The sequence below is a fragment of the Bombyx mandarina genome, chromosome 25 (genome assembly GCF_030267445.1).
Source record: "Bombyx mandarina strain Sakado chromosome 25, ASM3026744v2".
Classification (NCBI taxonomy): Eukaryota; Metazoa; Arthropoda; class Insecta; order Lepidoptera; family Bombycidae; genus Bombyx; species Bombyx mandarina.
Genome location: NC_143231.1, coordinates 2,029,070 through 2,044,780, shown reverse-complemented (window position 1 = coordinate 2,044,780; position 15,711 = coordinate 2,029,070). Strand labels below are relative to the sequence as shown.

General features: G+C 35.0%; 1 protein-coding gene and 1 long non-coding RNA gene across 2 annotated transcripts; both read right to left on the bottom strand.

Moving 5' to 3' along the window:
* Positions 1 to 1,480: 1,480 nt before the first annotated feature.
* Positions 1,481 to 15,635, bottom strand: LOC114251182 (uncharacterized). Its single transcript, XM_028185368.2, has 6 exons — positions 15,499 to 15,635; positions 15,248 to 15,427; positions 13,525 to 13,623; positions 9,478 to 9,641; positions 6,931 to 7,277; positions 1,481 to 6,352 (listed from the first exon to the last, which is right to left on the bottom strand). The coding sequence occupies exons 2-6, from the start codon at positions 15,387 to 15,389 to the stop codon at positions 6,190 to 6,192; spliced, it is 915 nt and encodes a 304-aa protein (XP_028041169.1). The 5' UTR covers positions 15,390 to 15,427; positions 15,499 to 15,635; the 3' UTR covers positions 1,481 to 6,189.
* LOC149499817 (uncharacterized) lies at positions 6,576 to 6,917 on the bottom strand. The gene is made up of 2 exons (XR_016325467.1): positions 6,744 to 6,917; positions 6,576 to 6,710 (listed from the first exon to the last, which is right to left on the bottom strand). It is a non-coding gene; the product is annotated as an uncharacterized LOC149499817 (long non-coding RNA).
* Positions 15,636 to 15,711: the final 76 nt, after the last annotated feature.

Here is a 15,711-nt window from a genome sequence, read left to right as displayed (position 1 = left end):
GGCCAAGGCTCGGCCAACACATGGACAAACTTTTGCTTAACAGAACAGTAAATGCATGGAGTAGATTTGTGTTGTAATAATTTTTTAAAATTTGTTAGCAGCACTTCAAAATTAGTTGGTTAAAATTGGTTAATGCTGCTTTTGTGTCTGTTTGTTGGACTCTCATTAGATACTTAGCTTTCCATTTTTATTTTAGTTTTCCTAGCAATCACGTGTGCAGAATGGATCTCGATTGTCGCCAGAGAAACAAGAGATGACTTTTATAAGCCAGCTAAGAACTCCGCTTATTGACACTGGACATCTTTGCCTTCCGTGCTCACGGCTACTGAAATGTGGCCGAAACATTGTAATAAAAATACCACGCTTGAAACCGTTTAAACGTTGTTTTATTATGTGCACTGGTCGCGAAAACTTAAAAATATATATTACACAAAAACGTAACGCTAATAAAATAATAAGTAATGTATAGATACTAACAAACATACATTTCCAAAACATAAAAAGTAAACAACTAAACTTTTACTTTAATTCATTAATAAATTATTTTAGTGTTAGGCGCGACTCCCTTACCTCCTGTAGTAAATAGAAATCGGCATTTCAAGAAGCAAAAATAAATAAAGCAAAACGATGTTAGTTCTCAGAGCAATTAAGGGAAAAGTTACTTTATTTGTTGCACCTTAAGATTGATTTAACATTAAAAGTTGTTTAAAATATGTCTTTTTATTGGTAAGTGACAGGAGTAATTTATTGCTTTGCTCGTTTTATGTGACGAATGATCGTAAGTATTAAATAATGTTTTGGAGATTTGTGACTTTATTACTAGGTGCCATAGTTGTTATTAGTTTGAAAGTAAAAGTGTTTCAAAACTTTTTTCTCCGTTTGTTAGTAAACGAATGTAGCTATATAAGTATATATTCACGCGGACAGTTTTTGCTTTAATTTTGTACGTATCCCTTTATCTAGTTACTATTGTTGATCGAAGCCCAAACTGCACGGACAAAATAATTCTACTATAGTTATAATATTTACTATAAATACGATTGTGCCGTAATTGTGAGACAGACTAGATAGTCCAGATGGAATACTTCAAAAGTGAAATGAAATGTAAATGATTAGTTTGAGACATTAATCAACTGGGATGAAATTAAATGAAATGAGATGAGATGATATGGGATGAAATATAATTTCAGTAAAATGGTGGTCATTTACTGTGAGTTTTCAGTGGACTTTTTGGAGGATCCCGAGAAGTTACGTCCAGCGGCTTTGTTTCATTTTCCCACATTTGTGCACTTTCACAGATATTAAACAGTGAATGAACCACCGTTATTACACATTTAAACCTGAAGAAACACTGAATAGACAAAATAAAACAAATAGCACAACTTCACTCCTCGCGTTCCCGCCAAAAAGTTCCTTCGTTAATTAAAAAATTACAAGAAAACAGATTTCAAATTCCAAACAAAAATAAAACACGCGACGCTTTCCATCAATTTTGTATATTTGAAAAGAAATAAAACTGTACAATATCTAATAGATTTTTATTTATACAAAAAATAACTTTGTATCACAAGAGGACGTCTGTAGAAGGCACTATGATTATTATTATAATAATATTTTATTGCAAAAACAAAAAAACACGAACTTACCACTGGAACGTAAATATATTAATAAATTCCAGTTTCGATAATATAAATAATCACGTCTTAAATAACTAAACAAGTGATTGTCAAAAAATAAACGAATTAAATAACTTATACCCTTAATAATTAAGGAGGGTACATTTGAAAAAGATTAACAATCGAGAAATTAAATAGCAAACGCTTCGGTAAAACACGTAAAACCCTGCTACAGACTGAATATTCAGGTATTAGTAGCTGCAAGAAGACATTGGGATCGCATACTAGTTTACCGGACTGTTAGACAAAGTGTTGCCAGTTTATAAAAAAAAACTAACGCGTTTGCTTTTGCATCACTCGATTTTCAAACAAAATACAATTTTTATAATAATGTCACACATTTATTACATGTTTTAATCATTTTTAATACTCGCAGTCTTTGATTTCGTTGTGACTACAGCATTAAATTAATATTCAGATTTCGAACACTGAAAATCGAATTTCGCGCCAATCTTCGTCCACGCCACTTCAGCTTGGTTGGACTGGGGTACAATCGAAAGGGTAGTACTGGGATGCCGAGTGCAAACAACCCAACATCCGCTGACATACTGTTCAATAATGTCAATGTATCTGTTATCTATATATCTATAGAAAAATGAATTGCTGTTCGTTAGTCTCGCTAAAACACGAGAACGGCTGGACCGATTTGGCTAATTTTGGTCTTGAATTATTTGTGTAAGACCAGAGAAGGTTTAAAAGGTAGATAAATATGAAACTGCTCGGAATTAAATAAAAATAACAATTTTGTTTTTCCTTTCAGGTGTCCCCCCGTCGGACGGATTCCTTTTGTTTGTTTTATGTTTATTTTATACAAAAGTTTCAAGTCTTTTGTTAATCGATTGAGGCACTACGAAGTCTGCCGAGTCAGCTAGTTGAAAATATAAATGGCTTACATTTCGAGCCTTCAACACATTTTGGGCCAACTCCAAATATTGCAATAGCTATTTTTTCTCCTACCTATTCGTTGGTAGCCTAAGGGTTTATTTCAGACGGAAAAGGATGCGCTCACACGACATTCAGGTCCTCAAAGTTCGATATAAGCAAACGCTTTCGCTGTAGATCTTAATTGACAGCAAAAATAGACTAGATTAAATCAAACTAGACGACGCCAAAGTTCCGTGAGCTTGAAGTGGCCGCAGCCAATATATAAACATCAAAGATCATATTTATTTTACACCCTTCCCCCTTCCACGAGGCACGAGTTTAAACTCACAGACGCGTAGAAATAACTCTCCAACTCGTCAAACGAATTCAAGTTTCAGTGTTCGAAAGCAAAACAAAAGTCAAGCGACAAATAAACTTATAACTACAGACTGATTTACGGAACGAGAATTACCACCTGAATACGACCGTCAAGTGTATACATATTTAATATAAAATGTACTGTAATATGAGAGAGCGCGTCGTGGTAATTGATTGTAAACTGTACTCTGTGATGAATACAATTAAATATAAAACTTTTTTTTTTCTCAGACATAATGAAACTAGAACAATCAAGTTCTGAGATTTAAACGTTATTCGATTGAGATGGTATGCTTTATAGTTTGTCATCGTTTTGAACGCTGACGTCACTGTACAAAATATACAGTTCTCTGTCTAGGGTGAAATTAAAGTACCCTAACTTCCTTAATTTTTAACAGATTTTAACTACACTATAAAAAAGACATTTGTCAAAATGTGGATCATCAAAAATCATCCATGGTTTAAATGTCATGATAATTTCGATTCTCGCCTGTTCACATTCGATAAACTTCCCTCTCCGTAAACCAGCCCTAAGCTTGATTAAAATAACAAAAAAAAAATTGTGATTGATAAAAAAAAACTATTACAAAATACTCAACTATCAACATTATTTCCAATCACAATTCTCTTTTTGATATTACAATGACATTTTTAAATTACTAATCCTAAATCTATTTACAATATATTCGATTATAGACAATAAACAATTCGAAATAGGAAAATCTCCGCGCGGAGACAAAAAAAAAAAAAAAATACAACTACAACACCGAACACCGTGCGTTCACAATATGGTAACAACAAACTGTGTTAAACAATCTAAATAATTAATTCAAGAATACATTTAACATTCAATATTGCGTATATGATTTGTTATACCTAATAAAGTCGATTAAGCTGATAAATATCGATATGAAAAATATTCAATTAATAAACTGAAGTACCCACATGAGTCATGGACGGCCATTGACCCCGGATATCAGCTGATTTTTGGATTGTGCACAGTAATACACTGCGCAAAAAATTTTTTTGAACATAATTTACTACGCATTTTATTTTTTTCACCCCCTTCCATATTCATTACTGGAAGGGTTATTCGATTACCTCAGTCTTATGATTAGCTCACGTGGGTTTGAGGAGCTTATTTTAAAGCACACTTCCAATTTTGAATGTCAAATGAATCAATATACCCATGACTTTTTTCCACGTACATTAAGTCACAATTTTATATTATATAAAATCTATGCTATAATTAAAAACGATACGCCATTATTTTCACTATTATGCATTTAAAAAAAAAACATTTGGGCCTTTACATAGGACAATAAAATGTTTATAGGGTTTTACTTTAGTTATGAAAAAATATTTTTTAAACACTATTGTTAGTTTTAATAAATAATATTCTAGTCAATTCTGAGATCAAAAGTCTGTTCCTACCATACTGCTCATAAAGACGTGTGCATAATTACACAAAAAACGAAGCTTCGAAAAAATCATAATAATAATAATAAAAATAAAATATTATTCATACAAACTGACATAATATTATCAATATTAAATATTACCCTATAATTCGCATGAGAAATGCAATCGAAAATGCCACTAATCACCGTCAATAAAACACTATAATCGCCTCTAATATCAAACGATTTCCAAACTTCTGGATAATAACGACCAACCTTATAACCATTTTGGCGTTTCTTAATCGGCATGCGAATTAAATGGCAAAAAGATAAATTATATCAGTTATACGAACAAATTTAATAACAAAAATTAACTTTTATAACATTATGCATTTTAAAAACAAGTGTTTTCTTTACATTACTGTTTTTTATTTATTTATTTATTTATTTATTAAATGGCATATTCTTGGACTCGAGAGCATTCTTAGTACGCTCCGTGTGACGTAAAAATACATGGTTTTAAACATTTTTTAATAATAATTATTTAAAAAAAACCATTTAATATAATTCCGATATCCACGGTTTCTATAAATCAGTCCATCAAACGGCATAACATATTTAGAGAGGCATTAAAACTAAAATACACATTGGCAAGATATTAAAATGTTAGTTAAAAAATAGGGCGCGTTATATTGACTGACAAAAACGTAGACTATTTTGTGTTCAAAAAAAACCCATCGACAATGACAATGCTGCCATGCTTGCAATGCTTTCGGAACACCGCCTTTAGCTTTGACAGTTGAGCGTGTGCGGCTAAGTCAACCATTACCCGTGACATTGACAATGTCGATACACAGAAAACACGCTATCTAACCTTTGACATGCAAAAGCACATTTCTATCAAGTACAAAACTTTCAGGAAAACGTAAATCATTTTTAGATATTCGCGATCTGTGCTTTATGATTGAAACTATTTTTATTTTACGATTTCAGAATTTGAACCTAACGTCAAAACATGATAATCGCCTACACCGCTAAACCACACTTAATCTCACAGTCTTAAAGAATATAATCGCAAAATTTAATCAGTCAAGTATAAACACGCCCTTAGCCTCGAAATTTCGCCATTAGTAACAATTAGTTTTATCCACAAAATGGTCGATTTTTTTTTTGTTTTCGATGATATTTTGAGTATTTCATTTCGAGATGCGTTTCAAATTTCGATTTCAAACATTTTCAAGGATGACGTCAAAGTTTATTTTCAAAAACATTCATTTACTTCAAAAGAAGAAAGAAAAAATAACTTTTGTAAATACGTAAATAATTTCTTCGCGTTATTGTTCTGATATATTCCATACAATCTTATTGCAATAAGGCACTACATACAATCTGTACGATGATCCAATCAAAGCTCGTAAATTCCGATTCTTTAGTATAAAAAGTTCACTCGACGTTAGAATTGTGTAAAACAGATCCTCGATAAATTCATTCGGTAATCTGATTTCTACTATTTCCACTACTGATTATATAATATTAGTTTACATCTCTTCTTTAACATTGTAAATGACACTGCCCATACTAGTGTCTACTTTGGACGCACTATACATACGCGCTAAACTACTGTAAGAGTTCTCCTAAAATATATCCTCAGAAGACTAAATAAATATAGCTACTGATTTTATATTACGGTTATTGCTGTTTTTAATTATAACTCAAATGGACACGCTTTAGATAATGTGTTACACAATTCTAACACAGCCAGCTCAGATGCACAATCTAATTAATTATCTAATTTAAAAAATTCCTTTCTGTATATTTTTTGAATCTTGCAACACCGATACCTAAGCTGGCAACACCGACGTACCTGAAGTTCACTGACTCAGCCCGAAGAGCTTGAGGGCGTTGAAGGCGGTGGCCAGCGCCACGTCCGCGGGGCTGGTGGCCAGGAAGCCAGCCACCAGCTCCACGACGGCTGGCAGGGCGCACGGCTCGTTGCGTTGGAACGTGCAGTAACGGTTCACGAAGTTCATTGATCTGTAACGCATTCAATTGCTCGCCGCCATCATACGGTGGTAGGACCTCTTGTGAGTCCGCGCGGGTGAGTACAACCACCCCGCCTATTTCTGCCGTGAAGCAGTAATGCGTTTCGGTTTAAAGGGCGGGGCAGCCGTTGTAACTATACTGAGACCTTAGAACTTATGTCTCAAGGTGGGTGGCGCATTTACGCTGTAGATGTCTATGGGCTCCAGTAACCACTTAACACCAGGTGGGCTGTGAGCTCGTCCAACCATCTAAGCAATAAAAAAAAAACACCAATCTTCATCGTAATTTTCACCGACTTTTTGAAACCTGAAAACTTGTACACGTTTGGATGTGGCGACAATAGGAAGATCTTCCACCGAGCGGGTGTAATTGCTCGGTGGACCAAATTGAGTGAACAGTGGGGGTCATATAATCAAGAAGGTTTTGGAGTAACAACTGGTAGTAGGACGTCTTAAGAATGCGCACGGGTTGGTACCACCACTCTGAGAACTTCTGCCGTAAACCAGGAATGAGTAAACGCATTTATCATTCGTAAGATTGCAGCATAAATAAACAAACAAACTGATTACCTCTCAGTCAGAGATTCCTTTACGTGCAACGGCAGTTTCGACGCCCTCATATTCGGGTACATGAAGGGGGAATCCGTTTCGACCAGAAGCTTGTCCAGTGGCAGAATCCTCTCTGACAGCAGCCTCCTGATGCCGCCGTCGGACTTGTCCTTACAAATGTACCCTGTTATTCCCAGATAATAGCCCTTTTCTATATATCGGATCCCTTGCTCGACTGTCCCGGTGAAGGAGTGTATCACGACCGGCGGTAGCCTGGCGCCGAACTCGTCCAGTATCTTGATAAGATCTTCTTGAGCTTCCTTCTCGTGGACGAATAGCGGTTTCCTTAGGTCGCACGCCATTTCGACCTTTAATTTCAAAGGGTTTGTGGTGAGTTTCGTTTGTAGTCTGTAGTGTGTAATTACTGGTGGTAGGACCTCTTGTGAGTCCGCACGGGTAGGTACCACCACCCCTGCCTATTTGCCCGGGGCAGCCGTTGTAACTATACAGAGATCTTAGAACTTATATCTCAAGGTGTGTGGCACATTTACGTTGTAGATGTCTATGGGCTCCAGTAACCACTTAACACCAGGTGAGCTGTGAGCTCGTCCACACATCTAGTTGAGGATCTGGTTACTGTTCCGTGTGCTTCGACGTCCGTTCTTAAGGACATGTTCGTCGCTTTATTTTTGAGATGATTCGTTGATTAAACTACCCTACGGTCCAAATGCTGGCAATTCGTGATCGAACCCGTCAAATATCACAATGTGAATATCCCTCCCAATTTCGAGAAATTGAGACCGAAATCTTAACTATGCTCTATTTCAATTACGAAGTCCCATTTGACAGATGTTATTGTGTGTGTGAATTAATTGTGTAATGATTTAGATTGACTAGAGGTCCCGCAATAGTCGAAATTCGACTATAATTAATTGGAATTGTAAGTTAATGATTGTATTTTATACTTCTATAATCACAAATTTCGCCAAGACTACACTATAAAAATATTAACAAAGACAAACAATATTTAATCTGTTTTCAATTTCACCACAGACGTCAAGAACAAAAGTTTGACAATAAATAGTATGCATGCGTGTGTGCGTCAAATACATAGTATGTAGTGTGTGTAATTTTACTGGTGGTAGGACCTCTTGTGAGTCTGCACGGGTAGGTACCACCACCCCGCCTATTTCTGCCGTGAAGCAGTAATGCGTTTCGGTTTGAAGGGTGGGGCAGCCGTTGTAACCATACTGAGACTTTACAACTTATATCTCAAGGTGGGTGGCGTATTTACGTTTTAGATGTCTATGGGCTCCAGTAACCACTTAACACCAGGTGAGCTGTGAGCTCGTCCACCCATCTAAGCAATAAAAAAAATATGTTTTCTTTCAATCACAAAACAAACCAACAGAATCGCTAATCGCCTCAAACCGGGCTAAATAAACAAGTGACCTTGAAGGCCAGTCGCGGCGAATCCATCTCGACTAATACAAACAGTTCCTCGTCAACCCCGAATCGGGACGCCCACACCAATAAAGCTAATTCGGTACCAAACAAGATGACTCAGGACTCTTAAACGATAAATATAAGCAGGAATTCGATCGGACTTCAAAGAAAATCTAAACGTCTGGTCACCTTCATTTCGTACCCAGAATCTAATTACGACAACTTGAGGTTGGTTTTGTTAGTTATTAATATATAATACTAGCTGTACCCGTTCGCTTCGCTGGGCATTTAAAATTAACATTATTATTTCTCATCTCCACAAAGATTCTCATCATTAACGCCCCCGCAACTGGTGTAAGGAGTCCAACACTCATATAAATTAGCATATCCATTGAGTACATGTATTTTCTACATGGATACCAAGTTTCAAGTCAATCGGATGCATGGTTCAGTAGTTAAAACGGAACATCCATTAAAACCACTGTAGATTTATATATTAAGTATAGAAATATAGATTATAATCCTTGATCGCTAAATTCTTCAAAAAATGACATCCTATGAAATGAGTGAAACAAAGATCATAATCTCGGGCGTTTCAAAGTGCATCTGACGCAATACATTTTCTCTTTTGTTTCTAAATGAATTGTTTGCAAACAAAATAATGATTGTTTAGACTACAGCCCAAATTGAAGAAAATTAATTGCCGGACAGATGAGAAACTGATACTTAACTGTTTTCAATGAAAAATATCTGTTCTCTAAATAGTTCAGAAAGAACGGAAATATATACACGAGAAGAACTTTAACAACTTGACCCATTATTTTAATATGTTCTGAATATATTCCCTGAATTATTAAAATTTGCGTAGGCAGCGGCTTGGCTTTGCCCCTAGCATTGCTGAAGTCCATGGGCGACGGTAATCACTCACCATCAGGTAGGCCGTACGCTCATCTGCCTACAAGTTAATAATAAAAAATTGGATTAAAACGAAATCTCAATTTTATCTCATCGCCGCATTAATCTTGAGACGATTGGAAGTGCGTCATGTACAGTACCGTCTAGATCACTGATAATTTGTGCTATAATTAAATTACTATAATTAGCATAGACATTCAAACCGACCTGCCGTTTGAAGACTTCTCTCTGGACGTGTGGCTCAGAGAAGTCCTTGGTGTAGTTGAGGCCGCATTCCCCGACAGCGACGCACTCTGGTGCCGAAGCCGTCTCCAGAAGCTCCGCCCACATTTCTTCGTCAGCCATCGACTTTGCGTCATGGGGATGCACGCCTAATAAATACAAAAGAAATAAACTGGAAACAAATCGCGCATGGTCATCCGGTACCAATTTAGGATTACCTGTGTTATGGCTTGAGTGTGCAATTGAGAATCTATACATATAAATAAAATTTTGAGTGTCTGTTTGTAATATTGAAATAACCGCTTTTTACTACATGCATATGAATATATATACGGTAGTACATAGGTACACCAAAATGACATTTTTTACAATTTTTGTCTGTCTGTCTGTTTGTTCCGGCTAATCTCTGGAACAGCTGGACCGATTTTGATGAGACTTTCACTAATAGGTAGCTGATGATATAAGGAGTAACTTAGGCTACTTTTTTAAGACTAGCTTCGTCCCGCGGCGTCACCCGCTGTTGTCGTACCGCGCGCAACATGGCGGGACTCGCCTATCAATAATTTAATGTTTCCGAAGTGAAGCGAGGACAAGTCGCTAGTCCTTAATATGTTTGGACATATCAACCGTAATGAAAGCTCATTGGAACGATTAATGGTTCAAGGAAGAGTAGACGGTCAACGCTCTCGCGACCGATCACCCTAAAGGTGGACAGACTTGATTAAGTCATCTACTAAGTGTTCCCTTACTGAATGTACATGTACCGCCACAATTAGAGAAACCTAGAGAAGCCACGCAAAAGCCGCAACCAAACAATAAGACATGGATCACCACGACCACTCCGCCAGGAGTGTACGACTGAGAAGAAGTGTTATAGGTACTTTACTGGTAGTAGAACCTCTTAGAAGTCCGCACGGATAGGTACCACTACCCTGCCTATTTTTGCAGTGAAGCAGTAATGCGTTTCGGTTTGAAGGATGGGGCAGCCGTTGTAACTATATTGAGACCTTAGAACTTATATCTCAAGGTGGGTGGCGCATTTACGTTGTAGATGTCTATGGGCTCCAGTAACCGCTTAACACCAGGTGGGCTGTGAGTTAGTCCACCCACCTAAGCAATAAAAAAAAAGGTACCAGACTGAAAAACATACTTTTGTGGTGTAATAAGATTAAGTAATAAATAAGTATTTGAATAGTAAAGACGTGTTTCATATTCGCTCCTACCACCAGTGATTACGCAAATTATAAGTTTGCGGGTTTGGTTTTTATTACACGATGTTATTCCTTCACCGTGGAAATCAATCGTGAACATTTGTTGAGTACGTATTTAATTAGAAAAATTGGTACCTGCCTGCGGGATTCGAACACCGTTGCATCGCTACATACGAATACACCGGACGTCTTATCCTTTAGGCCACGACGACTTTTTTTAAAAACCTGTAAAACAGTGCGGTAACAGCCTTTTATCATTGTTTTTATCAGACTTTGAAGCGTTATGGCATTAAATGCTTTGCAACTTTCGCCATCACCATTGAATTAAACTTAACGTAATGAAGATTCGTATCTTATTTCATATTATGGGGCAAGTGCCCATTTTAATGTCTACGAGTCACGGTTTGTTGATCGCCACTATGTAGACCGTTAACTCGTCGGACCGTTTAAAACAAAATAAAAAGTGAAATCGCTGCCATTTCCTGATTTACCGCAAGAGTACTTCTCTTTAAATTTGTTAAGTTTTTTGGAAGGTACAATGGAAATGCTGGTCCCTACACTGCGTACATAAAATTCGAAGTACGATCATTAGACTACTACCATGTTACTCGACTTAGAATCTATGCTAATATTATAAAGAGGAAAGATTTGTTTGTTTGTTTTGTATAGGCTCCGAAACTACTGAACCGATTTGAAAAATTCTTTCACTGTTTGGAAGCTACACTATTTCCGAGTGACATAGGCTATAATCTTTTTTGAAAAAAATTAGGGGTCTTTACTAAAACTCCAATAATTTAACCCAAGGTGTAAAAAAATTTCCTAAAATATTCTTTGCATCGCGTGTCCTGCGAAAACTATTGATAATAGAATAAAATAATGTACTACGACTTTGTAGAACACATTATTAATTACAAAAAGTGTCGCAACAGCATATGTTTAACTATTGTAGTTATGCCGCAATAAATGCACTTTAAAAAAAAAAAGCGTCAAATATCGTTGAAATTTTTGTTAAAGACCCGCGCGAAGCCGGAGAGATAATTTTTCAAAATTTTCTATTTAATCACCGTGAATAAATAATCCGCTCTGTCTCAAAGTAAATAGCTAAGGCTCATCACATACTGAATCCGATTCCTGAAGTGAATGTGAATCTTTTCATACTTAATATTAGAAATTTTAAAGTGAGTTTGTTTGTTACACTTTCACGTCTAAACAATTCATCCCGAGTATCATGAAATTTTGTATGTAAGGCACCTTTCACCTAGCAAAAATGGACTATTCCCGGGGAATATTTTTAGCGATATTACAATATGGGCAACTTATGGAATTTACTTACTGCTAATGACTGAAAAACATTTATCAATGAAGCTACTTATCACCCACCTTGAAACATAAAGCGATACTATTGCAAATGCCACACTAACACATGATATAAATAAATAAATAAATATTTACTAACAATCACGCCACGTTAACTGGTCCCGTGATAAGTTCGTAAAGAACTTGTGTTACAAGTACCAGATAACGGATATAAATGTAAGATTTTTATTATACACATACATATATTTTAATATACATCCATAACCCTGGAAAAGACATTTATATTTATCATACAAATATCTTCCCTTGGCGGGATTCGAACCCGCGACCCCCTTGTGTAGTGACCATGTCACTTACCACTACACCAGACGGCCGTTATGATAATTATGCATCAATTAAAAAGGACAGAGAAGAGTTATTTAGATTGTAATGCTTATGGACTCTGGTTTCCAACTATCGGAAATACATATATATACTAAATAATAATTACTATATAACTAGTTAATTTAGTAGATGTGTTGTTTATTTTTCAATATGTTTGTTGTTCTTGTGAATTTCTTAGGTAAATATGTAAGTACTTTTCAAGTATCAGTAAAAATAGAAAATGAACACTAAAATAATAATAATGCTCTTATCAATCAAATTAATACATATTTATTAATTAATTAGGCAATCATTAATACGATGTAAACAAAAACATATTTTATCAGTTTCATTTATTAATCATGTTCTGGAATCATTAGTGAGTTGTATTTGTACAATCTTATTGATCATGAATCATTAGTGTGGATTCTGTCGACTGTTAGTGTGGACTGTGGATTCAGTTAGGTATTGATGCTATTTAGTGAGCTTTATCGTTGATTTGATACTGTATTTACTATTTCTGAAGCATTATAACCTTCCCCAAACTGGAAATACCTCTGATACAGGTCCTTCTTCGAGCCAGAAATATCTTTACGATACACAACAAGTTGCATTCCTGGCATTGTCGGTGTTCACAAACAATGGTAACCGCCTTAGATCGATGCCTCCAATGAACACTACTCTAACTCAAAATTTTGAAATTTTCTTTTTTCACGCAAATCGCTTCACTATGTTAAAAGTATTACAATTAATCATTATTGATGGGGTTCGAAGCAAGAGTAAATCAGCTAGTTACACAAAAAAAAACATAAATATCTGCAATATTCTGCAATATTAAAGATTTTATCAACTTTTTTCATTTAAACGCTCCTCCTGTAAATCTACGAATTTGGAGTTAGCGTAGTGTTCATTGGAGGCATCGAGATGATGTGGGTTTTGATAAACTTATCTAAATTCAACATAACCGAGATGCGAATTTGTGTAAATCCTATACCGGTCAACGACATTTACATAAATGTACACATTTACATAAATGTACACATTTACATAAATGTGAATGCATGGTCTCTATTATAACAAATTATAATGAAGTAAGTATAAAAATTGTGAAAGTGTCTTAATGAGTAATTCCTTTGCTCACCTGCAGTCGAGTATATAGTGCTGGGGTACAGTCGGGTTAACCTGAGAGCCTCTTTACTGTTCCTAACTGATGTTCCCGTAACCATGATTTTTTGGACTCCTGTTAAACACCACAGTTATTAAATATCATTGAAACACAGCTCAGAAATATTGTGAATGCTATAAAAGTTGATAAGCCTTTCATTTACTGCTAAAAGCAATAGCCGTGCATTGTTCCAATTATAGCAGATAAACAACTTGTGTACATTTAAAATTGACAAAAACAAATGTACATTGTGATACATTACAATTCGGCTGACAATAGCAGACTATCTCCTTAAAAATCAACAATGCCCGAACCAAAAAAGAACCATAAAAACTACTTTTGTGACCAGTCTTGATGACTGAACAGGAAAACTAAAATTTTTGAAATAATGAAAAAATATTGACAGTTACTATTTTTTTTATTGTCCGTGTAGGCAGAGGAGTATACGGCCCACCTGATGGTGAGTGGTTACCGTCGCCCATGGACTTCAGCAATGCCAGGGGCAGAGCCAAACCGCTGCCTATCTACTTAGTTACAAATGCTAGATTAAAATTACTATTAATTATGTCTATGACTCATATAAACCCAAGAAAATACTTAATACATACATACATACATACATACAGTTTAACAAATGAAGTTAAGGTTTATGAAGGTAAAAAGAATCAATTATTAATAACAATATCTGAAATAAATCATATGTTTATATATGCTTGTCAAATACTTTCATTCAAAGATAATAATACCAATAATAGATAGATAATAGAACAATCTTATCAAGTTTTAGATAAATATTACATTTATTTTAATCTCAAACAACTGCAACAGTTTTATTATGAAGTTGCATTATTTAACCTAAATACATTAATTAACATGAATGTCATTCTTCTTAACTCAGTAGATTTAAGTGGAGAGCACATGCATTGTCCTGATTCCTCTATACTTTTAAAGGAAAACAGTAATCAACCATTTTTAAATCTGTAGATCATTTGCCCCTGTCTAACTATCTGACTACAACTACCTAACTGTCTAACTACAGGGTGTTGAAAATAAATAAAAATGATTTCTATTTCATTATTTAAAAATGTATATGTTTTTATAATAGATTGTTAGACAAACTTAGTAACATATTACTTCATGTTTTAAGCACATTTTGTCTTGTGTTTTGTAAATATTAATACACAATTTATTTGACCATATTGGTAAACCATCTTGACAGTATCTTATCAAGAATTATAGTGTGTACTTATTGAAAAAAAATTACATGGCAATAACATCATTTGGTATATAGTATGTTTATAGTTGAAATTTAACCAATGAAATCGTTTTCAATATATAAAAAAATGTATCAATTGAAACAAATTTATTTAATGAATTCCACAGAACCTAAGCATTATTCATATAACTAAACACTGTCCATTCAGTGGCACTCTAACAACTCTTACACAAAGAATTTACAGTCGACCGTATCAAACGAATGAATTATCGTGTTAACCGACACTATTGTGTCCAAATTACCATTTCACATGCCATTATTGACATCTATATTTCATAAAAGATTTAGTGAAAACGGCTTTTATAACATTTAGCATTGAAATTTGTATGTACATAGTTAACGTGCATACTAAGGATAACTATCTCTTTAAGAGAAACTAAAATGTGAAATGTACTATGAGATAATCTAAGAGACATTAGTTACCTGCATCCTTAGCCCTCTGCACAACAGAATCGAGATCACGGCCGTACTTCTTGTTGGTCAGATTAGCACCTATATCGATTACAATAAGATTCTCGTAACATCCTTTCAGTTCTTCAGAAATATGGGTTTCCTCAGACGTCATCCTCGGTTATGTATGAAGCTTATTATGACGGTGTTTACCTATAAATAGATACTTAAGATGAATTTTCTTGAACCTCTCGACAACTGTGTATAACTAAAAACGTACTTACAAATTGTTTCAAACACTCCTGCTAAATAAGCTTAAATTTTTTTAATTATTACTCAAAAAGTTCACCCACTTTACTGAGTTGCCACCATGTTTTTGAGATTATTCTTTGAAAATGACATTTGACAATTTTCAGTATTTGACAATTAACTTTTTTGCCTCGGTAGGCAAAAGATTCCATGGCCTGATCGACTAGTATCCATAGATAATAAATGCA

Excerpts from the sequence above, each read along its gene's own strand:
- LOC114251182 (XM_028185368.2), bottom strand. The coding sequence starts at position 15,389 with ATGACGTCTGAGGAAACCCATATTTCTGAAGAACTGAAAGGATGTTAC. Across the intron at positions 13,624-15,247 it reads GCAGAGGGCTAAGGATGCAG|GAGTCCAAAAAATCATGGTT; the intron begins GTAACTAATGTC and ends GGTGTTTAACAG. Across the intron at positions 7,278-9,477 it reads GAGAAGTCTTCAAACGGCAG|GTCGAAATGGCGTGCGACCT; the intron begins GTCGGTTTGAAT and ends TTGAAATTAAAG.